General features: G+C 41.2%; 2 protein-coding genes across 4 annotated transcripts; both read right to left on the bottom strand.

Moving 5' to 3' along the window:
- Window positions 1–333: 333 nt before the first annotated feature.
- On the bottom strand, window positions 334–4,754 carry LOC133610965 (uncharacterized). 3 transcript variants are annotated; one of them, XM_061967770.1, is made up of 8 exons: window positions 4,636–4,754; window positions 4,121–4,547; window positions 3,937–3,989; window positions 1,278–1,352; window positions 1,035–1,188; window positions 864–971; window positions 672–720; window positions 334–577 (listed from the first exon to the last, which is right to left on the bottom strand). In XM_061967770.1, exons 2-8 carry the CDS (start codon window positions 4,508–4,510, stop codon window positions 552–554), a joined length of 855 nt encoding a protein of 284 aa, XP_061823754.1. In that variant the 5' UTR covers window positions 4,511–4,547; window positions 4,636–4,754; the 3' UTR covers window positions 334–551. The 3 variants fall into 3 exon arrangements, with proteins under 3 accessions (XP_061823754.1, XP_061823753.1, XP_061823755.1); XM_061967769.1 differs by having other exon boundaries at window positions 334–510; XM_061967771.1 differs by lacking the exon at window positions 864–971 and having other exon boundaries at window positions 334–510.
- A 497-nt stretch (window positions 4,755–5,251) lies between these two features.
- On the bottom strand, window positions 5,252–22,986 carry LOC133610964 (uncharacterized). The gene is made up of 6 exons (XM_061967768.1): window positions 22,836–22,986; window positions 11,233–13,020; window positions 10,964–11,162; window positions 5,651–5,682; window positions 5,490–5,575; window positions 5,252–5,417 (listed from the first exon to the last, which is right to left on the bottom strand). The coding sequence occupies exons 1-6, from the start codon at window positions 22,875–22,877 to the stop codon at window positions 5,357–5,359; spliced, it is 2,208 nt and encodes a 735-aa protein (XP_061823752.1). The 5' UTR covers window positions 22,878–22,986; the 3' UTR covers window positions 5,252–5,356.
- Window positions 22,987–24,794: the final 1,808 nt, after the last annotated feature.

Genomic DNA, 24,794 nt, shown 5'->3' with positions numbered 1-24,794 from the left:
GTCTGTGTATCAATAGTGGTACGCCAAAGAATCCCTTCATTAGTGTTGTTTTCCTATATTCAAACAGTCTTACTGTTCAAACACTGTAAAATGTTAAAATAAAATATCTGCCTTTGTTTTTAATTAATACTTATGCCTACTGCTCTACTGTACTTTTAACATTTGTCATTATGATGATATTTGGAAAGCCAAGGTTTTTTTTTCTGAGGTGGAACATGGTGAAAAACGTTTTGAGAGCCACTGTCCTAGACTGAGGGCGGGATATACTGAGTAAAATACATTGGAAAAATAGCGCCCTCTATATATTCATAAAACATTAAAAAAACAAAACAATTCAAATGTGGCATTACAATTTATTGAACTTTGGAAAGGTTCGGTCAAATTAAAGCATCAACTCCAGCATCATCCGCAGCTGCTTTTGGGCACAGCGCGCCTGAGCCGATGTCTGATTACTGTCATCCACAGCATTGACAGATGTTGCGTCTGGCATCTGAGCCTGAAAAGTGTCCACTGCAGATGTCACGTGCAGGTGATGCAACAGAAATGACAATTTAATGTGAGAAAAGTAGTTCTCCCCCTGGCAACATCAACAAAAAGGTTAGTGAAAATAGAAATGCAGAATGGAGCACTTGAGAATAAAACCAGCAAATTCCAATACTGACGTGTCTTACCTTGACCATTGGTGTTACATTTGCTCCTTTGTCTCTTCCGCTTTTTACCCTAAAACACACACACACACACACACACACACACACACACACACACACACACACACACACACACACACACACACACACACACACACACACACACACATTTAAGAGTTGTCCTCTGTTATCAGGAGCCGCGGGCTTTAAACTCACATAGTTTTCTGTGCAGGACCACTCAGGGTGCTGCTGGGCGTGAAGCAATCTTTGAGCTTCAGCGAGCTCGTAATATTTTCTCTGCTGTCTTTTTGACAGCGACTTCCACTGCAGGGGCACAACGCACACTCCAGTTTTTGATGATACAAACTCCCCTAAATGCACACTCACCATCTGTCCGACCACTTTGTTGACTACAGCGCTGTTTCGAATGTTGAGCTGAGCAACAACATTAGGCCTTTGCTCCTGCCGGTATAGCATGAAGGCGTTCAGCGGCTTCTTGATGTACCTTTTTTCATCCTGATGGCTGTCATGTTCTTTTTTCCTGCAGAATCAGACAAGAGACGAGAACCCAGATTAAATCCATCGGTTGGGTGGGGGGAGGCTGCTTTTTAAATGGAAGTAGGAACATACACTAATGTGGATGTGTTAGGTGAGGGCAGAGGGACGCAAGCAGGAGTTGGATTTCTTTGTGCAGCATTTCGCTTCCTATTTAGAAAAAATAAGACAACATTTATATTTACATATGCAGAACGCTTCTAAATCATCCCTTTTTCCTTAATTGGTTCCCGACATGACACAGATACATTGTTATGTAAGAATAAATGATTATAAATCAAGTAGCTTCTTAGCTAGAACATAGAAACTGTTCCCAAACTTCTAAATTTGTTTTTCAATATTATGAGAGCCCTCTCGGGTCTCGGTCTAGACTTTTGACAAGAACAAGAAAGTTTGATCATATTACGCCTATACTGGCTCACCTGCACTGGCTTCCTGTGCACTTAAGATGTGACTTTAAGGTTTTACTACTTACGTATAAAATACTACACGGTCTAGCTCCAGCCTATCTTGCCGATTGTATTGTACCATATGTCCCGGCAAGAAATCTGCGTTCAAAGAACTCCGGCTTATTAGTGATTCCCAGAGCCCAAAAAAAGTCTGCGGGCTATAGAGCGTTTTCTATTCGGGCTCCAGTACTCTGGAATGCCCTCCCGGTAACAGTTAGAGATGCTACCTCAGTAGAAACATTTAAGTCCCATCTCAAAACTCATTTGTATACTCTAGCCTTTGAATAGCCCCCCTTTTTTAGACCAGTTGATCTGCCGTTTCTTTTCTTTTCTCCTCTGCTCCCCCCTATCCCTTGTGGGGAGACACACAGATCCGGTGGCCATGGATGGGGTGCTGGCTGTCCGGGGTCGGGACCCGGGGTGGACCGCTCGCCTGTATATCGGTTGGGAACATCTCTGCGCTGCTGACCCGTCTCCGCTCGGGATGGTTTCCTGCTGACCCCACTATGGACTGGACTCTTACTGTTATGCTGGATCCACTATGGACTGGACTCTCACCCTTATGTTAGATCCACTATGGACTGGACTCACAATATTATGTTAGATCCACTATAGACTGGACTCTCACTATTATGTTAGATCCACTATGGACTGGACTCTTACTGTTATGCTGGATCCACTATGGACTGGACTCTCACAATATTATGTTAGACCCACTCGACATCCATTGCATTCAGTCTCCCTAGAGGGGGGGGGGGTTACCCACATATGCGGTCCTCTCCAAGGTTTCTCATAGTCATTCACATCGACGTCCCACTGGGGTGAGTTTTTCCTTGCCCTTATGTGGGCTATACCGAGGATGTCGTTGTGGCTTGTGCAGCCCTTTGAGACACTTGTGATTTAGGGCTATATAAATAAACATTGATTGATTGATTGATTGATATTTACACTCTTTTAATCCAATATAGTAGAGGTGACTAAGACTGAGACAACCAGTGGCCACAATACTGAACAGCACGCTGTGAACTGTTGGTTCCCTCAAGTGGCCAGTATTACTTCAAGTAGCTTTGTCATACAAACACATTTTCACATGTGAAATTTGGATTTAGGTCTTGGCAAGTATTTAAAAAAAAACAATAGTATTATTTTAGTTCAGTAATGTTTATGCTAGAAACTGCTTAATTCAGGACCCAAAAAATGTTAGAATATGTAAGTTAATCATTGTTTTTAAATCTGTGATGTGGAGATGCAGTATTTAAAGCGCCATGTGGCGAGGGACAACCGTAGACACACTAATTCACAAGCGAGGCACCCTAACAGAACAGTTTTCAGATACTTTGCTGCATGCCTTAAAACAGGGGTGTCAAATGTACGGCCCGCGAACAGGTTTTATTGGGCTCGCAGGATGAGTTAGCAAAGTATAAGAATGAGCTGAAATTTTCGAATTAAAGAAACTGCTGTTCTAAATGTGTCCACTAGATGTCGCAATAACAATTATTTGCAACAAACAAAAACAAACACGTTAGTGCACCATCCATCCATCTTCTACCGTTTTGTCCCTTTCGGGGTCACTGGAGCCTATCTCAGCGGCATTCGGGCGGAAGGCGGCGTACACCCTGGAGTCAAGGAAAATGAGCAAACTACATAAATAACCTGTAATTTGATTTTGATATTTTTTTATCTAGATAGATTGAAAATTAACACCTATGAGTTGACAGATGAACATTATCACGTAATTTATTCAGAAAGTATAAATAACGACAAATAAAGATAGACTACTATTAATAACCGCAACATGTAAGTGTAAAAATTTGATTTGTACATTTTCAGAATGTGCTTGTTCTATTTTTAAACAAAGAAAACAATCTGAAGTTGTCTTTATTTTTAAGTTATCGTGCCGTGATTTTACCAGTCCGGCCCACTTGGGAATAGATTTTTCTCATCTAAAATGAGTTTGACACCCCTGCCTTAAAAGGTAAAAAACAACATCTAATAACAAGTTATTAAATATTGAAAACTGACAGTCCAAATTGAAATCTTAACATAAAAGATCCAAAAAAAACCATACATTGTCAATGAATTCCAGTGAGACTTTTGTCATGATCACTTTTCTGTGTGGCATTGCCATTTTTAGCCAATTTAAAGAATTCTGTTTAAAATAAATCCCCAGGCAGATTTAATCTGCATTATTTTAATACATCTGCAATGGCTTGAAAAAAGTAAACATACTTAATGGTTGATCAAGTAAAAGCATAGTCATGCAAATATGTGCCTCTTTTACATACATTAGTCCAAAGTTGACACCACCATGTTGCATCATCATTGCTGCATCTTCATCCTATAAAAAGGAGATTGTGTAATTAAACTGTGTTGCTACATACAACCTCACACAATTCTAATATTCACTTCTAAAAGCTGCTATTTTTTTCAATGCAATTTTGAACACAACTTTGAAGCCAATTGACTTACCATGTGGGAATGAGGATTGTAGCTACTGGTAGACCAGCCATAGGGAAGGCAATGTGGAGGCGCCTGACAAAACATTGTCTCGTGAAGCTGCTGCTGATGTGGTCCTACTCCACTTACCAAGCCATGGCTATAAGGTGGCATGGGCGGCATGAAACCAGCACAGCATGATGGCTCCAAACTGGGAGAAGCCATCATTGCAGTCGGGACTTCCAGTGGGAACCAGACACCCGAGCCATCCACCTCACCCTCCACAGTCCGAAGCTCAGTGTAGATGCTCTCGGGGTCACAAGGTGAAGGGAGGTTTGGGGAGGATGAGGAGTTGGGGGTATCACCCAATATCTCATTATCGCAAAGGATGATGAGGTGGTCTGACAGGTCATCACTATCCATTGGATGGCTGCGGCAATGTTTTTAATGTGGAACGAACCTGTGATAAACATAGTTGGCTCAAAAGTTATGCTACAGTAAACATAGGCATCCCGCTCAACTATTCATCAAATAATTTGGGTACTCACCAAATTGGTCTTGCTGTGTCTGTGAGGGTCTGAAGACAAATGCCACTGAACACTGAACCAACTAACCCCCTTGTCTTTGAACCCTTTTGTCTTTGTGATATCATAAGCACTCCAATCACCATAGCAACCACAACAGTTATCCTGACATTTTTCAACATATTTAAGCTTTTTTGCAAAACCCAGCTGAACTTAAGGAGAACAATTATAATTGTTTGTAAACTTTATATTGTTAAACTTAGATTTGGGTTGTATTGTTTTTTGGTGGGGGAGGATGAAAGAGAAGATACATGTACTGAAAAAGGATGATGCTCCTATGATGTCACAGTTGGAGGTTCATAGTACGAACTGTCCCAAGTAGTGCTTTGATGTCAAGGCAATGCTCCTTATAGCCTCTAGGAGACATTTCTGCATAGGAACACAATAGGATGGGGGGAGGGATGTTTTCTTTCGGTCACTTTAAAGCAACCCGTTTTAGTCATTTTACATACTTTGATTTTAGATGCTTAATACTAAATACTATTATTAAATCAACTCATTAAATTTGGCACCCTTATTTACAGCAAAGACAAGCACTAAACTATTTTGTTCTTGTAAAGTTGAAAAGACAGTAAAAACATATTTATAGTTAAGTTTATTACAAAATGTAAACACGCTTTCTACACAGCGACATCGTAAAGTATTATTCCATATTATATTCAAGATATTCACAGTACAACCATTCTCATTTTTTGGTGGATTTCTTCAATTTGGTCTTCAGCTCTGACATAAATGGATTTCCAAATCTACAAGAGAATAAAATATATGTAAACAGCATTTAAAGAAGATACAATCAAGAGTTAATAGTTTGCTTTTACCCGGATTGTCTTGGCATCCATTTAGGTTTTTGCGGCAACTCTTCTTGTTTGGGCGTTTCACCGTTCTCTGGTTTTAACTCTGCTTCCTGGGGATATTTATTCATTTTTTCATCTCAAAAACAGACAATTTCAAATGCGATTATTATGGCTTCACCACTTACTTTCTTTGGTAACTTTTTTAGAGCAGGAAAACCTGAAAATAAACAATATGTGACAGAAGTGTTAGTACAGCAGACTAGCTTTAAAATAGTCATTATAATATCAAATATACATTAAAGTAAGCAAACCCTGCACATTTCAGGAACCATTTTATTTTTCTTCTACTATGAAAATGAAACTTGGTTATAACTTAGTGTATGGAAATACGGAGTCAACACAGCCATAAATGTCTAAACTGATGGCCCTGCGATGAGGTGGCGACTTGTCCAGGGTGTACACCGCCTTCCGCCCGAATGCAGCTGAGATAAGCTCCCTTGGAAGGGACAAGCGGTAGGAAATGGATGGATGGATGGATGATTTCACTCATTTTAAAGATTGCATTAGTTTAAGGGCCAATTTAAAAACTTTTTTTTTTCTTTTCTTTTTTTTTTTTTAAATCGCATTAGCTTTAAATTAATGTTTCAAATGTTCCCTGTAACCTTAGCCCTAAAAACACAGGATTTTAACAAATCTAACAAAATATGCTTTATTTACACACAAATGTATGTATAGTTTGAAGAACAAATGTATGTTTTACTTCTTTTATTATTATGGAAAGTAACAAAAGCTAATTTACAAGAAGACACCCTTTCTCTGAATCAGTTACTGTATCAGGGCTCCTCAACCGGCGACGTTCGGGCCAGACCAGCTATTTCGTTCAGTTCAAAACTTGGAAGAAACAGTTTTTTTAAAAACGCCACCGGGCTGATAAATAGATGGTCTTTGACTAGAATTTTTTGCAGTAGGTCTTTAAAACAGCAGATCGTTGAACTTGGAGCAGTGTAAACATAATGCTCGTTTTAGTTTATGACTTGACAAGTGATGAAATAAAACTTTCCTTGCATTGACATTTTACCCTCCATCCTCAGAGTCAGCATCCTCTGCATTAAACAGTGGACCTCCAAACATTTGTAACTGACAAAAGAAATAGACCAAAAAAAAAAAAAGTCCACGTAGAGGACGCTGGTTCTCAAAATAAGAATAATATTGAAGAGGAGTCCAGATCCTTGGTCCTTAGCTTTCTGGAAATGTGCCCACCAGAACAATTGAATACAATAAAAAAAATGTAAAATTCCAAAGGCGCTTGTTACCCACTGTCTGCAGACACTCTGTTTATGTTTTACGGTTTAAAAGTGCTTGTCTATTGTAAACGTTCACTTTTGTTGCAAGGAAGGGAGGACGTGGGTGTGTTGGGACACAAGTAGGGGTCCCATCACATTGGTAAATGTTCATACAGCAATCCCTCCTTTGTCTAGTTCGGTCGGTTCCAGGCCTGACTGTGGTCAATTAATTTCCATTACGGTTAGGATTCTTATTTATAAATTCATACTTTCATAACAAGAACATAAAAAACTTTTACAACATTCTACTTTAAGAGTTTTTTTTTCTAAAGCATACAATATCCTCCAAAGCCTTCCAGCACCCCCGAGAGGGACAAGACATGTCCCAGAGAACAGTGTTTCCCGTTTACAACCTTATAAAAAAATATCTTTAGCATTATCAAAGTAAAATAGTGACTGAATGAAACGTGAGGGATTATTGTATACTACATTATCTGGAAGGCTGATTGCTATAGACCCGAACCTTACAGTGGCGGGCCGTGCGTTTCTCACAGAGGCCTTCAGTGATGTCCTACTTAGTCCGACTTCACCTCTCAAAATACGGTAATTTATGTCACCACATGGACACGGCTGGAGATACTATACAGAAACACAATTGCACGCTACCACGCATTGAATCCCCTCAACAGTGTACAAAAGGGTCTAATTATCTTACGTGGTACTGTCAAAAAAAAAAACATGAAGAAATAAAGAAATACAATATTTGAACTTACAATTTCTAGAACCCATCCGACGCCGTATAAGCCAGTAGTCGGTTGATTTGTGTGAAAGTGGCAGGCATTTCCCCATGTCACCGCCGCCGGTGTTGTGATTGCTTGCCAAAAATGTATTTCCTTCGCGGCAGCGCGCAGTAGTTAGAGTGTCCGCCCTGAGATCGGTAGGTAGTGAGTTCAAACCCCGGCCGAGTCATACCAAAGACTATAAAAATGGGACCCATTACCTCCCTGCTTGGCACTCAGCTTTACGGGTTGGAATTGGGGGTTAAATAACCAAAAATGATTCCCGGGCGCGGCCACCGCTGCTGCCCACTGCTCCCCTCACCTCCCAGGGGGTGATCAAGGGTGATGGGTCAAATGCAGAGAATAATTTCGCCACACCTAGTGTGTGTGTAAAAATCATTGGTACCGGTACTTTAACTTGAACTTAACTTAAACTAATGTTTACCTCTTGTTTTCAATAATTTATTGGTGGACCTTTTCAGTCAATCAATCAAAGTTTATTCATATAGCCCTTAATATATATGCACCTGATTGCTTTTTTATCCTGCACTACCATGAGCTAATGTAACGAAATTTCGTTCTTATCTGTACTGTAAGTTCAAATTTGAATGACAATAAAAAGGAAGTCTAAGTCTAAATCTAGTCTAATTACAAATGTCTCAAAGGGCTGCATAAGCCACAACCACATCCTCAGTTCAAATCCCACATCATAACTTTAAACCTGCATTGCTTGGCTTCGTCTGCCCACAGCGGCTTACTAGGTGTAAGACAAACACTTTATCTTCGTGGTTATTGTACCGGTGAGTTTTATGTGGCTTTCTATTGCTCGTATGGTTCTGGTGCCACTTCCTGTTTTCGCAACTTGTGATTGGATACTCACTTGAGACTCCCAAGTGAGTATCCATTCACAGCGTTAGGCCAGCTAGAAAGCCTTACTGACAACAACTCGTGATCTGATTGGCTATTGCAATTGTCCATCAACTCTGTGTGTCCGTTCACTTACAATGTATTGTTGATTCTGAAGGCTCCGGGCAGACAGATTTCGTACAGCATGGCAACATAAGCTAGCTGAATTCTGATTGGACACAAAGCTTAACCTAAAAACAACAGCATTGGAAGGAGCATAATATGACATGAAGAGAATATGAATACTTTTAGATATTTAGAGAAAGTCAATTAAAAATGACTGTTATCATGATTTCTGGTCATGTTAGGCCAGCAAAGAAGGCCTTGACGGCGCACCACTGGAACCTTAGATGCGTGTAAGCATGAGAGTTGTATAGTTTGAGCAATTACACGTTGCTGACCATAATTTGCTTACGCAAGAAACAAAAACAAAAATGTATTTCGAGTAGTTCGACAGTTGATGTGCGCATTTGAACGCAGCTCAGGAACATATTTGATTGGCCAAAATGTGGATGTGATAGATTTCCAGAATTTTGTCCATCGTCCACAATCCTTACGAGAGACAGGAAGACAAAGGTTTTTTTTTTGCGTTCTAATTTGTAATAATTGGCTTGTTGTAGGTGGCTAGCAATGCATTCTACCTCTAAACCGCTTTCAAAAGGCATCCAACAATACTTAATTTGCGTTCTGTAACCTTTATAATAACAAAGCTGCAGCAACATTGTTCTTGTAAGAGCAAACACCAAAGAACTCATTTTCTAGCATAGTCACACATCGCCTTGTGACGGCATGCTATAGCATTAGCCGTAAGCTAGCTACTGCGTCAGCAGCTGAATGGCTTTTGAGTTTGTAATGCACAACACAATGTGATAGAACACCAATCTGTACTGACTGAAAAACATGAACTATCATAATACAGTATCTGTAAAGTATTAGCCCACATATGTTTTGTTTGTACGCAGCTAACTGGACAGCGTATGTAATAACATATATAATATGTAATATATCATGATCAATACTATAGTGTTCTACCCGATGGACAGTTGTCGGTTTGGTCCAGCTGGCCGGGGACATTTTTTTTCTGGTTTAGTTTGTGTAAGCACACCATTTCTGTCAGCATAGCTTGGCTGCAAGTTCCACATTTACTGCGTCAAGTCACACGAACCTCACTCTCTCGGCTTCCGTGTGCTTCAACGTTTCACCTTCTCTCTGTGCTCCTTTCTCTAACCAGTAGTTCATCCTCTTTATGTTCAGGTTCTAAAAGTAAGTTGTGAATCCTCATTTTTCCAAAAAAGCTATCTTTGTTGTCTATTACCAAGTCTGCCATGATTAGAAAACACTCGTGTTTGTTTCCGGAGGAAGGAACACACATTTGTTGCCGGAAGTGCGCCGCTATGAAAACGCAAATAAATGTGCTGAGGAAAGAAGTTCCAGCAATGCTTAAAATGATCAAAATACGGTAAATATTGTACATATTACATATTGTTATGAACGTCTCTTTTACTACAATATATACTTGTAGCGTGTACATAACAGGTGGATGGAGGGTTTTAGAGGGCTTTGAAGGCTACAATGGTGACTCCTATTAGCCGCATTTTGCAATCGCATTTTATCTTTAGAATCCTAAAAAAAAAGAAAAGAAAAGTGTGTTCTTGTCTCTCATAATGATTGTGAACAATATGCAACATAAAAAGTGCAGTTCCCCTTTAAGGAACCACGGCTCCACAGTGCCGTCAGCACTCATGCAACTCCAAACCACAATGCTATCACCACCATGTTTGACTGTAGGCATCTTGATACTAGCTAGGACTGCCAGCTATTTAGAAAGTAATGGCTGTGTGTTGACGCATTTTCAGTGTATAGTGAATCTGTACGGCTGTACAATTATTACTCTAAAGCAGATGCCTTCAACGTTTTCCATGCCAAGGACCCCCAAATTGATTGAGAAATTGAGCGGGGATCCCCGACTTATATATTCTGTATAAAATTGTGTTTTAAACTAAACTGGTCCTAACAGGTATGTTATTGTTCAATCATGAGATATTATAAAAAATACAGTATAACGCCTTTAATCGCTAGCAGACAACTACTGGAGCGGTAATTTCTGGCTGGCAATTAGCATCGCTAATCGCTAGTTGGTGGCGTGTGTTGCTAATCGCCAGCAGGCACGCTCAATGCTAGCTGACAACTGGTGTGTTAAACGCTAGCAGGTAATGATAAATGCTAACCTGGATACAAAAATATGAATTAATTTTATTTTAAAACTTGTATCGTACATTGAATACGGTGTGTTCTGAACTACATTACAATGTGTATTTCAAGACATCTAAATACACATAGAAAATTGGCTGGGGAATATAGTATATAATTAAAACCAAAACTTTCATGGCCAACCTGCAGTGCCTGTGTCACAAAACTCCTGTAGAAAACCTCTGCTCTAAAAGTACTTTTTATAGTATTGCCCCTTGAGAAGATATAATACAACTGGGTTGTACTCACTTTTGTGATATTGTATCAGAGTATTTATTACCTGGCAGTTTGATCCCAAATGCCAGTCCTCCCAAGACCTGCACGCCTGCAGGGATCTTGGTTGCTGGTGGTGGGGCGAACACAGGATCCACTGAGGGCCTTTGGAGAAGGGAGCGTGGATCTTTGGGCGGTCTCACATGTGGGTTTTTCAGGGCGATCCTTGACTTTTGCGGGGCAAAGTTCAAATCAAAGCCGCTCACCTGCAGTGACGCAAATTCAAAAGTGATTAGTCTGATTTCACAGTCATATTTAAAAGGAAGGGAATCATACCTGAATGTGATCTTCAAATTCAGTAAACTTTGCCTTTAAGGGTTGAGAATATCTTGCCAACTCCTCCAATGAAGCTTCTGAGCCACTTCTGTGCAACCCTGAATGCAACTGACGGCTCTCTGTTGCATTCATATCAAGAAGCTCTCGAGCCTTGGCCGGCTCAGCAGCAAAAGGAGGATTTGTTGCATCATCGATGCAAGCGCATTCGTCATTGGACTGATCCGAGAACCCTAACTCTGCGTTCCATGATGATGATATCTCAGTGAAGCTTTCTGTATCGTAGCCCACTTGCTTGTCCCAGATGCATCTGACATCCTCAGGTTTCTCCTCTGATATCTGGTCCTGATTAGGGTCTCTTGAGAAGGAGTTCTGTATCCACAAGTCAAGCACATCTTGATGTTGGCTGACTGTATCCTCAGTAAAATATGTAGCTACCTGAACTACATGGGCATCTTTGTCCAGTCGGTCAGCAATTTCAGATTTTGTGACTTTGTCTTCCTTTTCATAGCCCTGTTCTGTGATGAGTCCTGTGTCTTCTACAAGCTCTGATCCAGCCATGTCCTCAGTCATCTGTGCATGCTCTACCTGAGCTTCAAGGAGTTTCTCATGGCCCAATCTAATTGACTCCTTTGTTCTTCCTCTGATCTCGTTATCTCCCGTTGCGACAAATAACCCTTGACCCTGTTCTAGTTCAACCACTTTAATCCCATTATGATGGTCTTTTACGTCATCATCTGCAAGGAAATAACTTGCATCGAGTCTCATTCTCATCAAGCTCGGCAGTACCGATTTGGCATTAGCAGTCTTAGTTTCATGTTTAGTTCCGACGATGCTGCTGCTGTTTTGAAGGCTCTCTTGCTCTCTGTTCTCCACCTTTTCTGGTAAGTCTGGGGTTTCCTTGGAATCCCCGACTTCTAGGAACCTTTGTGTTGTATTTCCACCCGGCCCATTGTTGTCTTCAGGAAGTAGCGCTTGGCTTTCGTCCCAATTTGGAGGATTTAGCTCCTGTAACCTTCCACAATCATCGCATACACTTGAAGACATACTTTTGTCCCATCCTGTCTCCCCCTCAGAGTTTACTGGTACTGCCATAGCTAATTCTTCCAAGAAACACTTTGATTTACTCATAACTGATTCTTCATTTAAATGTATTGCTTTTATTGACATTTGGCCGCCATGTTTTAGGTTGTCTGTGGTTGGAGAGGTGTGTTTCTCGGTCGTCAGAGTTTGAACATCTATACTGTTGTCTTCCTCCTCTACTCTTTCATCTGTTGGCTGGTTGTCCTCTTTGTGATCCTCAGCCTTAGGTCCTTCAGGCTCTAGCTGATCTTCAAGAGCAGCAAGTCTGGTTCCTTTATCAGATGTCAAACAAGTGCTGTTGTCTTTGAAGCTCATGGTATTCCTCTGTTCAAAACTTAACTGAGCGACCCTGCAGAATTTCACCGCAGCTTCTTCCCCCTTCTTTACTGAGGAATCTGTATCAAAGTGTTTATTTCTTGTGTCATCATCCACCTTTTGCGGCTCATCTGTGGTCTTGTATCCTTCCTCTCCACCTTCCTCGCCTTGCTTAGGGGCTGTACTTTTTGTGGTTTTGCCCAGTTGGTTGATTTCATCATCTGCATCTAAGTCAATGTTCCAGTCAGGCTCAGATGAGATAGGCTGCTCCTTAACATCGAGCAACATGTGAGCATCGCCACCAGAACTGCTTTCAAGTGTGGGGTCTTGTAGCAGATCATTGTCGGGCGGTTCTGAGCTGAGGAATCTGTTCACAGCTCCGGTTATATAGTACTGAGAAACAAGACGCACAGAGGGATAGAAACAATGTTTCTTGTCAGACGTATTGAAATTTGTATTAAAATACCATTCATTTGTTAAGATTTTTTAGGATTAACAAACTGTATTAACTGTATTGACACAAGACAGTATTTTTTACCCGTGGAAAAAAAGTGAAGAAGTCGTCTTATATTCACGATCTACAGATTTCTACATACAAGCCAAACAACTTTTACCAGTGACCTGTAGAGATGAAGGATGTTTTCAAACAACCAGGGAGTCGTTAAAAAGCACATTTTAATGAGGTCGATCAGTAAATCGTTAAGCAGGTTAAAAATATATATATTTTGTTTTTGCAAACTAAAAATGGATTTGAAAATCTGTAAAAATTGCCAATGTTCACCCAATTTTCTAATATGTCCGAGCAAACACACAAACTATCGGAGCATAACACTTGTCCAAATCCTGAGATCCTAATAAGTTTTATGGCATATTAAAAGAATCAGTAGTCATCCCATCCCATCCATTTTCTACCGCTTGTCCCTATTGGGGTCGCATTTCATCATTTTAAAATACAGAAAGTGATATGGCCTACTTTCAATAAACAAATAAAAATTGCGCAGTACAGTGTGGGGTTGCTGGCTATGTACATCCTTTCAGACATTTTTTTCAGTTCTGTGAAGTGAAGTGAATTACATTTATATAGCGCTTTTTCTCAAGTGACTCAAAGCGCTTTACATAGTGAAACCCAATATCTAAGTTGGCACTGGGAGCAGGTGGGTAAAGTGTCTTGCCCAAGGACACAACGGCAGTGACTAGGATGGCGGAAGCGGGGATCGAACCTGCAACCCTCAAGTTGCTGGCACGGCCGCTCTACCAACCGAGCTATACCGCTATACTGTGCCTTCTACAACCACGGACCCACTTCTGTTCCCACTAACTTAGCCTCGCCGTAAGCACGAAGCTCAGAGGAGCGTGTACCATCTACCTATTCATATCTAAGGATGTGCCTCTGCCGGTTCATCTTGCCATAATATTAAGTACAGCGCACCATTAGCTTGCCAACCGTCAAAATAGGTCAGCATGTGCAGCAAGTACACATGACATGCTGCTGATGACATTGATTGGCTGTGTAATTATACTATACTACCGATTGTTTTGGAGACATTGATGCAAATGTTTGTTGTTTCTAATCACTTACGCAAGGCAAAAAATAATGACCTTGAGTTGCAGGAGCTCTGTGCTCTTCTGTGCCCTCCTTTTTGTTTGTGATGTTTCCCTCTTGTTTTCTTGTCTTTTTTTGCCTTTTGGTTCAGGCCTCTTCAGGACTGCACAACAGGGGGTAACACTTTCATGATTTCTGCATAGCTTTTTGGTGCTTTTCTGTGGACGTTTAGATCTGCCTCAAGGAAGCTTTTTGGGCATGGCCATGTTGCACCGGAGACCAGCTGCTGGCTCACTGCCACACCAGAGTCCACGTGGAGACAGCCTAAGAAGGACTTTGTTGGTTCTGTTCCCTTGTCTAGCTGTGCTGCCCTCCACCTCAGTGGACGATGGCGTGGATCTCCGCATACGCCACCGCGGTGTATATGGGTGTTCTTGTTTTGTTGTTTGTCTATGCATGGTTCATTCATATGTGCGCAATATGTATTATTTTTTCTGCTCATTTTTTGTTGTGTTTTACTTTTGTAGCTATATGTATAAATGGCACCACTGACAATGCAGGTGTTTGCATCAGCTCTGTGCTCTTAATGGCTTTAATGTCCTTTGTGTTCCTTAATGTTTCTCTTGTTTTCACCTATTTAAGTGGATTTTTTGAATCTGCACTGCAACCACATTTCCATTTTGTGGGATAAATAAAGTCTACCCTATCTCATCTTAGAATAGAAGAACTAGATTCAGATATACCGTATTTTTCGGAGTATAAGTCGCACCTGCCGAAAATGCATAATAAAGAAGGAAAAAAACATATATAAGTCGCACTGGAGCCCGGCCAAACTATGAAAAAAAACTGCGACTTATAGTCCGAAAAATACGGTAACTATTTTTAAATTTAAATTATTTTAGCTACACATCCTCCATCCTTTGACACAAATTACACTCATCGATAGCATTGGACTGGCCCCCATCTTCGTGAACTCTTGTTGCCTCTTTTTCCTTGGGATTGCCTCAACCCTCAGGAAACCTTTGATCAACTGTACTTGTCTGCTCTTTTACTTGAAAAAAAAAGTAAATAATTCTTGATTGAGGCTCACTTTTGGCAGTGACTTGCTTGTGGAAGCACCCACTTACATACGCAGTTAACACTTCTGCAGGAGTGAGACCAATGCTGTAACATTTACCTGTGACTTGTTATAATAAATGCTAGTGAAATATTCCAGAAGACCTGACCTCTGACTGTTCAGCAAAAAAACATAGTTGGAGTCAAACAATAATCATCAAAATGACAAGTTGTACTTGGTTGTAGGAAACACCCCTGTACCAAAAGCACATTTATTTTTTGGACAAAAACTGGACTAATTATACATGCACATTTTATTTGGGGTAAATCTATCTACTCTTGTCTCTTTGGAATGCCTGGACCGATAAGCAACGTTAACTGGTATAAGGATAGGATAGACTTTAGTTATCCCACAAAGGTGAAATCATGTAGTTGCAGTGCAGATACAATAAGTCCACAAAAAATAAGGTGAAAACAAGACATCATGAGACATCAATGAAGACAAAGGACATAAAAAAGATGCACATAACTGTTGCAACCAGCTGCCACTTCAGTGGTGCCATTTCTACATACAGCTACAAAAGTAAAACAACGAAAAACCAAAAAATTAGCAATAAATAATACATATTGCGCACATACGATTGCACCATTCATAGACAAACAACAAAACAAAAACACCATATAGTGGTGGCCTCTGTGGTGTTCCACGCCATTGTCTGCTGGGGTGGACAGGCAGCACTGCCAGAGACAGGAACAGACCCAAAAAAGCAACCAAGAGAGTTGACTCCATCTTAGGCGGCCCACTAGCTCTCGGCCAATGTCCGGTCCGCACGGATGAGCGAAAATCCGTCCAATGAGACCGGGGTGTCCGAAACATGCTTATTCAGCCCCGTCTCTTCCTCTGCATCCCCTATGGCCTCTCCAAATGGACTGCGGAGTGGCAGAGAGCCAGCAGCTGGTCTACGGTGCAAACATGGTCATGGACAAAGGGTTCCCCAGAGGCAGATTCAAAAGTTCACAAAAACAAGCACCAAAAAGTACCGCAGAAGTCACAAAAGTGCCACACCTTGTTGCGTAGACCAGAACCCCAAAAGGCAAAAAACACAACCAAGAGCTGGGAAACATCAAGAACATGTAACGTACCACACCACAACCTCAGTCAAAATTGGGATATATTGTCATTTCCAGACCATAAGTCGCTACTTTTTCTGCGCTTTATAAAATGCTGAAGCTAACCGGGTTCACAAGCAAATAAATTTAGCCTCATCACATCAGACTAATAAGACTAATAAAAATGCCAAATTGGCCACGGTGGACCAATGATATTGTTCACATTAAACCAAAAACACACACAATCATTCAGTCAGCCATAATAATGGTGCATTATGGATTCCCCCTCATCATGGATAAGACACGACAAAATACACAAAACGCAGCCCTAAATCCGAAGGCGATTGACCCCGCCATCAAACAGCCCTAACGGAAATTCACCACCATGAACATGCCCTAAAAGGCTGTACCGCCACGTGCCTGAGGACAAGGACAAAGACCGCACTCAATGAACTCTCCTGTAGGCTACTGTACTGTCTTACCGCTTGTGTAAATAATTGTTTCAATGTGTACACCTGCGGCCTATAAACTTGTGCGGCCTATTTATGTACAAAATAAAGTTATGTTGAAGAGGTTCATTTAGCATACTGATGTGTATTTATAAATGGTTGATTTATATAGGGGGCAGCACGGTGGAAGAGGGGTTAGTGCAGTGTTTTTCAACCTTTTTTGAGCCAAGGCACATTTTTTGCATTCAAAAAATCCGGAGGCACACCACCAGCAGAAATCATACATTTAGTTGAGTTAAAAGTCATTGTCGCAATTGTTGGATATGCCTTTTAACCATAACCAAGCATGCATCACTATAGCTCTTGTCTCAAAGTAGGTGTACTGTCACCACCTGTCACATCACGCCGTGACTTATTTGGAGTTTTTTTTTGCTGTTTTCCTGTGTGTAGTGTTTTAGTTCTGGTCTTGTGCTCCTATTTTGGTGGCTTTTTCTCTTTTTTTGGTATTTTCCTGTAGCAGTTTCATGTCTTCCTTTGAGCGATATTTCCCGCATCTACTTTGTTTTAGCAATCAAGAATATTTCAGTTGTTTTTATTCTTCTTTGTGGGGACATTGTTGATTCTCATGTCATGTTTGAATGTACATTGTGGACGCCGTCTTTGCTCCACAGTAAGTTTTTGTTGTCGTCCAGCATTCTGTTTTTGTTTACCGTACTTTGTAGCCAGTTCAGTTTTAGCTTCGTTCTGCGTAGCCTTCCCTAAGCTTCAATGCCTTTTCTTAAGGGCATTTGCCTTTTGTTTATTTTTGGTTTAAGCATAAGACACCTTTTTACCTGCATTTACAAAGCAATTAGTTACCGGCTGCCACCTACTGATATGGAAGAGTGTTACACGGTTACTCTGCCGAGCTCTAGACAGCACAGACACTCAACAACAACAACAACACATCATTTGCAGACTATAATTACTGGTTTGCAAAAATGTTTTTAACCCAAATATGTGAAATTAGATTATCTCCCACGGCACACCAGACTGTATCTCCCGCGGCACAGTGGTTGAAAACCACTGGGTTAGTGCGTCTGCCTCACAATACGAAGGTCCTGAGTAGTCGTGAGTTCAATCCCGGCCTCGGGATCTTTCTGTGTGGAGTTTGCATGTTCTCCCCGTGACTGCGTGGGTTCCCTCCGGGTACTCCGGCTTCCTCCCACCTCCAAAAACATGCACCGGGGCATAGGTTGATTGGCAACACTAAATGGTCCCTAGTGTGTGAATGTTGTCTGTCTATCTGTGTTGGCCCTGCGATGAGGTGGCGACTTGTCCAGGGTGTACCCCGCCTTCCGCTTGATTGTAGCTGAGATAGGCTCCAGCGCCCCCGAAGGGAATAAGCGGTAGAAAATGGATGGATGGATTTATATAGGCTAGTAAGGTAACGTTTTCTACCTGACAAGTTTTGGCTACCTTGCTTCTGCAGCCTTCAGAGGTGTCCCCGACAGAGTGGACCGACACCAGCAGATGACATGGCACCCCAAACCATCACTGATGGTGGAAACTTTACACTAGACTTCAGGCAACGTGGATCCTGTGCCTCTCCTGTCTTCCTCCAGACTCTGGGACCTCGATTTCCAAAGGAAATGCAAAATTTGCATGGTTGGGTGATCGTTTGGGGTGCCATGTCATCTGCTGGTGTCGGTCCACTCTGTTTCCTGAGATCCAGGCTCAACGCAGCCGTCTACCAGCAAGTTTTAGAGCACTTCATGCTTCCTGCTGCTGACCTGCTCTATGGAGATGGAGATTTCAAGTTCCAACAGGACTTGGCGCCTGCACACAGTGCAAAATCTACCCGTGCCTGGTTTACGGACCATGGTATTTCTGTTCTAAATTGGCCCGCCAACTCCCCTGACCTTAGCCCCATAGAAAATCTGTGGGGTATTGTGAAAAGGAAGATGCAGAATGCCAGACCCAAAAACGCAGAAGAGTTGAAGGCCACTATCAGAGCAACCTGGGCTCTCATAACACCTGAGCAGTGCCAGAAACTCATCGACTCCATGCCACGCCGCATTAACGCAGTAATTGAGGCAAAAGGAGCTCCAACCAAGTATTGAGTATTGTACATGCTCATATTTTTCATTTTCATACTTTTCAGTTGGCCAACATTTCTAAAAATCCCTTTTTTGTATTAGCCTTAAGTAATATTCTAATTTTGTGACACACGGAATTTTGGATTTTCATTTGTTGCCACTTCAAATCATCAAAATTAAATGAAATAAACATTTGAATGCATCAGTCTGTGTGCAATGAATAAATATAATGTACAAGTTACACCTTTTGAATGCAATTACTGAAATAAATCAAGTTTTTCAAAATATTCAAATTTACTGGCTTTTACCTGTATGTCGATATTTTGTCTTAGCCTTGAATGAACACTTGATGCATATAATCACAGCAGTATGATGATTCTATGTGTCTACATTCAAACATTCTTCTTCATACTGCATTAATATATGCTAATTTGAAACTTTCATGCAGAGAGGGAAATCACAACTAAGTCAATTTAGCAAAAGTGTATTTATTCAACAGTTATTAAGCAGTGGCACAAACATTCATGTCATTTCAAAACAGAAAGTGCAAGATTGTGAGAGACATTTTAAAACAATTTTACAACTATTAGTGCACTTTTGTGCATGATGTCACTAAGATGACGTGTCAAAACAACACTAAATTAAAATGCACTTTTTGTACAGAACGCCACTACAATAGTTTAAAACACATAAAGTGCACTTTTGTGAATGATGTCACACAAGATATTTCAATAACCGTCAAATAAAAATGAGCTGCATAATAGGAAATCAAATAGTGTATGTCCTTCGCTATGTGGTAGGTTCCTGCGGACGTTATCTCCTTCTGTTGTTGACTATTCTTTTCATACGGTGTTGATGTGGAAATGGTTGCCTCGGCATTTTGTTGGTGTGGCACCGAACGGAGATGTTGACATGCAGAGTTTCAAGCACTCTTCATTCTCTAGCGGGTGACTTTTTAAATGATGCTACACATTAGCAGTACTGCTACTTTTTGTAGCAACACTTTTGCCCCACACTTGACATATTACGGTTGTCTGTTCGACATATTCCCGCTTGAAGCCAAACCACAGCCGATGGACCCCGTGCTGTTTTTCTTGGGAATTAATTCTTCCTTCATTTGTTACCAGATTCGCACATTCTTTCTCTCGTATTACCACTCAAACCACAGCTAACGTTACCCATGCCGCTACCTCTCTGCTCCGCGAGGGCGTATATGTGATGTAAGAAGGTGCGCTTGTTTTATTCCTCTGTGAGAAGCAGAGACAAGAAAGAGTGAAAAGAGCCTGCAGTGTAATGCCCGTAGCTAAAATCAACTGCGTGAGAACGTATACTCCAATATCACGATAGTCATTTTCTATATCGCACAGAGACAAACCCGTGATAGATCGAGTATATTCAATATATCGCCCAGCCCTACACTAGGGCCAATTTAGTGTTGCCAATCAATCTATCCCCAGGGGCATGTTTTTTTTGGGAGGTGGGAGGAAGCCGGAGTACCCGGAGGGAACCCATGCAGTCACGGGGAGAACATGCAAACTCCACTCATGAAAATATTTTTACTAAAATGGGTGACTCTGAGGGGGTCAATCGAAAAAAAAAACAGATTGATGGATGGGTCTTACAAAAGAAAGTTTCGTCTTAGGGGACGGTGTGGCGCGGTTGGGAAAGTGGCCGTTCCAGCAACCTGAGGGTTCCGGGTTCAATCCCCACCTTCTACCAACCTCGTCACGTCCGTTGTGTCCTTGAGCAAGATTCTTCACCCTTGCTCCTGATGGGTCGTGGTTAGGGCCTTGCATGGCAGCTCCCGCCATCAGTGTGTGAATGGGTGAATGTGGAAATAGTGTCAAAGCGCTTTGAGTACCTTGAAGGTAGAAATGCGCTATACATCATTCAACCATTTAACAACGGGAGCAATCTGATTGGACAATCTTTCCATGAAGTCCCAAGAAGCAATCTATGTTGCTGCTTCTTGATCTTAGCGCTGCTTTCGATACCGTCGATCATAATATTTTATTAGAGCGTATCAAAACACGTATTGGTATGTCAGACTTAGCTTTGTCGTGGTTTAACTCTTATCTTACTGACAGGATGCTATGCGTCTCCCATAATAATGTGACCTCGGACTATGTTAAGGTAACGTGCGGAGTTCCTCAGGGTTCGGTTCTTGGCCCTGCACTCTTTAGTATTTACATGTTGCCGCTAGGCGACATCATACGCAAATACGGTGTTAGCTTTCATTGTTATGCTGATGACACCCAACTCTACATGCCCCTAAAGCTGACCAACACGCTGGATTGTAGTCAGCTGGAGGCGTGTCTTAATGAAATTAAACAATGGATGTCCGCTAACTTCTTGCAACTCAACGCCAAGAAAACGGAAATGCTGATTATCGGTCCTGCTAAACACCGACATTTATTTAATAATACCACCTTAACATTTGACAACCAAACAATTACACAAGGCGAATCAGTAAAGAATCTGGGTATTATCTTCCACCCAACTCTCTCCTTTGAATCACACATTAAGAGTGTTACTAAAACGGCCTTCTTTCATCTCCGTAATATCGCTAAAATCCGTTCTATTTTATCCACTAGCGACGCTGAGATCATTATTCATGCGTTCGTTACGTCTCGTCTCGACTACTGTAACGTATTATTTTCGGGTCTCCCTATGTCTAGCATTAAAAAATTACAGTTGGTACAAAATGCGGCTGCTAGACTTTTGACAAGAACAAGAAAGTTTGATCATATTACGCCTATACTGGCTCACCTGCACTGGCTTCCTGTGCACTTAAGAAGTGACTTTAAGGTTTTACTACTTACGTATAAAATACTACACGGTCTAGCTCCGTCCTATCTTGTCGATTGCATTGTACCATATGTCCCGGCAAGAAATCTGCGTTCAAAGAACTCTGGCTTATTAGTGATTCCCAGAGCCCAAAAAAAGTCTGCGGGCTATAGAGCGTTTTCTATTGGGGCTCCAGTACTATGGAATGCCCTCCCGGTAACAATTAGAGATGCTACCTCAGTAGAAGCATTTAAGTCCCATCTTAAAACTCATTTGTATACTCTAGCCTTTAAATAGCCCCCCTGTTAGACCAGTTGATCTGCCGTTTCTTTTCTTTTCTCCTCCCCTTTTCCTTGAGGGGGGGGGGGGCACAGGTCCGGTGGCCATGGATGAAGTGCTGGCTGTCCAGAGTCGGGACCCGGGGTGGACCGCTCGCCTGTGCATCGGCTGGGAACATCTCTGCGCTGCTGACCCGTCTCCGCTCGGGATGGTGTCCTGCTGGCCCCACTATGGACTGGACTCTTACTATTATGTTGGATCCACTATGGACTGGACTCTCACAATATTATGTCAGACCCACTCGACATCCATTGCTTTCGGTCTCCCCTAGAGGGGGGGGGGGTTACCCACATATGCGGTCCTCTCCAAGGTTTCTCATAGTCATTCACATCGACGTCCCACTGGGGTGAGTTTTTCCTTGCCCGTATGTGGGCTTTGTACCGAGGATGTCGTTGTGGCTTGTGCAGCCCTTTGAGACACTTGTGATTTAGGGCTATATAAATAAAGATTGATTGATTGATTGAATTACATATTGTCATTTCTGGCAATGACCTCACCTTTGGTCTTGTGGGAAAAGTCCCATATTTCAGAACCGACACGTGTTTGCCGCACATATTGGACATTGACTTATTTAAGTTGAGAAGTGTTATATTTATAACACAGCATATATTATTTTACATGTTCAAAACAATGGGATATTAAACACAAAATAAAATATAAAATGTAATACAGAAGTATTGGAAGTTTTGTCTGTCAGCTTTAACAAGCATCACTCACGAGGCACCGACACACACGTCTCATACGTCATCACGCTCGAGGAAATGTGTCTTTACTTGAATCGACTTTTAGCACGACGTAATCATTTACAAGCATAGACCAACACAAATAATCACAATTGCGTCTTACCAAAACATTCCACAGCGTACCCTCGATCCTGGCTGGATCCATCTTGGCAAAAACTTACTCTTTGTCGACGACAGATGTTCGCTTCTGTCGCTTCAGTTCCTCATTAAGGGACTTCCGGTTTGTAACGAGGATGATTACCTCAGCTGAGGCCGAGAACAATCATCCAAATGTCGCTTGCGCCGATACCAAGGGATGCAGCAGTATTGCACTGGCGTGATGAGCGCAATGATTTGCCGTTTATTCTGTGTATATTGTAAAAAAAATTTAAATTTAATTTGTTTATATTTCGATTTTCTTTGTTATGTTGCACTATCAACATTATTTTGCTCAAACAACAGTATGTAAAATGTATTTTATTGATATTGAAACTTATATTGTCGAATTTATACATTGCTGAATTGTTGACAGATAAGTTTGTTGATTAACAATATTTTTTTTTCATTTAATTTTCCTGTATTGTGATTTAAAAAAGGCAAAAAAGGCAAATCATTCAAGGAGCTTGAAACAGTTCAATTCATAAGTATTATATCGGTACTGCATTTAGTAAGTGACATAGAGCCAATGCCAACATTTTCAGTACAAATTTGACTTCAGTTTTGTTTAATTTACCATAGTTATTTGTATGCTTTCTAAACTCAAAACGCCATTCAAAAATATTTACACGTTGATATCAGCTATTTTGATATCCCGACCAGAATTGACCAATATTGTTCACAAATAAGTTTGTTGATTAAAAATATGTTTTTTAATTTCATTTTCCTGTATTGTGATTTAAAAAAAAAGGCAAAAAAGGCAAATCATTGAAGGAGCTTGATCAAGCCACGCTGTTGTAACGTGCTGAATGTGGCTTGGCATTGTCTTGCTGAAATAAGCAGGGGCGTCCATGAAAAAGACGGCGCTTAGATGGCAGCATATGTTGTTCCAAAACCTGTATGTACCTTTCAGCATTATTGGTGCCTTCACAGATGTGTAAGTTACCCATGTCTTGGGCATACCACCCACCCCCATACCATCACAGATGCTGGCTTTTGAACTTTGCGTCGATAACAGTCTGGATGGTTCGCTTCCCCTTTGGTCTGGATGACACGATGTCGAATATTTCCAAAAACAATTTGAAATGTGGACTCGTCAGACCACAGAACACTTTTCCACTTTGCATCAGTCCATCTTAGATGATCTCGGGCCCAGAGAAGCCGGCGGCATTTCTGGATGTTGTTGATAAATGGCTTTCGCTTGGCATAGTAGAGCTTTGACTTGCACTTACAGATGTAGCGACCAACTGTATTTAGTGACAGTGGTTTTCTGAAGTGTTCCTAAGCCCATGTGGTGATATCCTTTAGAGATTGATGTCGGTTTTTGATACAGTGCCGTCTGAGGGATGGAAGGTCACGGTCATTCAATGTTGGTTTCCGGCCATGCCGCCTACGTGGAATGACTTCTCCAGATTATCTGAACCTTTTGATGATATTATGGACCGTAGATGTTGAAATCCCTAAATTTCTTGCAATTGCACTTTAAGAAACGTTGTTCTTAAACTGACTATTTGCGCACGCAGTTGTGGACAAAGGGGTGTACCTCGCCACAACCTTTCTTGTGAAAGACTGAGCATTTTTTGGGAAGCTGTTTTTATACCCAATAATGGCACCCACCTGTTCCCAATTAGCCTGCACACCTGTGGGATGTTCCAAATAAGTGTTTGATGAGACTCCCTCAACTTTATCAGTATTTATTGCCACCTTTCCCAACTTCTGTCACATGTTCCTGGCATCAAATTCTAAAGTTAATGATTATTTGCAAAAAAAAAAAGTTTATCAGTTTGAACATCAAATATGTTGTCTTTGTAGCATATTCAACTGAATATGGGTTGAAAAGGATTTGCAAATCATTGTATTCCATTTATATTTACATCTAACACAATTTCCCAACTCATATGGAAACAGGGTTTGTACATTTATTCAT

The sequence above is a fragment of the Nerophis lumbriciformis genome, linkage group LG11, assembly GCF_033978685.3.
Source record: "Nerophis lumbriciformis linkage group LG11, RoL_Nlum_v2.1, whole genome shotgun sequence".
NCBI classification, from domain to species: domain Eukaryota; kingdom Metazoa; phylum Chordata; class Actinopteri; order Syngnathiformes; family Syngnathidae; genus Nerophis; species Nerophis lumbriciformis.
Note: the sequence above shows the minus strand (reverse complement) of the source record. Positions and strands in the feature narration are given on the sequence as shown.